General features: G+C 48.6%; 1 protein-coding gene across 1 annotated transcript; it reads left to right on the forward strand.

The window, feature by feature from the left end:
* Positions 1–433: 433 nt before the first annotated feature.
* Positions 434–778, forward strand: PPTG_24999 (hypothetical protein; the record flags this gene model as incomplete). Its single annotated transcript, XM_008919113.1, has 2 exons — positions 434–486; positions 562–778. 2 exons carry the CDS (start codon positions 434–436, stop codon positions 776–778), a joined length of 270 nt encoding a protein of 89 aa, XP_008917361.1.
* Positions 779–895: the final 117 nt, after the last annotated feature.

Consider the following 895-nt stretch of genomic DNA (forward strand, 5'->3'; position numbering starts at 1 on the left):
TTTGACACTCCACGAACAGGAGATCTGTGCAGAATATGTTAGCGATCGAAAGCCAAATTTCCGTTAGGTCATAGTAGTTTCGTTCGCTAGTCTATCTACTTCTTCCATTATCGCTGCTGAAACGTCAATACAGTGTTCACCTTAACCCATGATCCCAGTAAGAGCGGGGTTAGCACTGGCTCCATATTTGCGAAGTCAATAGACATTGTCTCAGCGAAACAAGCAAATTCAGCTGGATAATTTCTCCTATATGAGCTGCAGCAGTATGTTATCTTCATACCTGATAGGTTTGAGCTCGTGAATGCATACCCTTGATAATACACCTTGGTACGTCCGTCACGTGCTGTGGACGCGGATTGCGATCTTGTTGCTGAACGTGGGACAGCCGTAGCACTGATAACGGGGTTGAATGACGAGTGAGTAGGCAGCAGACATGGGGTATTCGTTGCAGATTGTGTCGGAGATGAAGTCGTCAGCGACGATGAAGTAAGCGCTGGTGACAAAAACGGTTGTGCTTCTTCTCCTACAGATGACGCTGGCCCAAGGGAAATGAATACACAGTCGCGACTCGAAGATTCTGATGAAACTTGCTCTTCGGACGCTGTTGGGCCACTACGGTTGCCCCGTGACCGACGGGAAGTTGGTGAAAATCTTGCCTGACCATGTCGACGAGGTGGATCAGCGAGACTTGCGTTTAGAGCTGAAGTTACACCTCGGGGGTCTATCCGACGAGCCATTGAGCCGGCGTGGCGTAACTGGGGTTCGTTTGAGAAAGTGAGGGTCAACTTGCAGGATCACAGCCACCTGTCGTATAAGACTAGGATGTATATGTTACAAAACGACCCTGAATAGCACTTGCAGTGACCGGATGTGTTGCTATTAATAGACACGACCT

Source organism: Phytophthora parasitica (genome assembly GCF_000247585.1).
Source record: "Phytophthora parasitica INRA-310 unplaced genomic scaffold supercont2.507, whole genome shotgun sequence".
Lineage (NCBI taxonomy): Eukaryota > Oomycota > Peronosporomycetes > Peronosporales > Peronosporaceae > Phytophthora > Phytophthora nicotianae.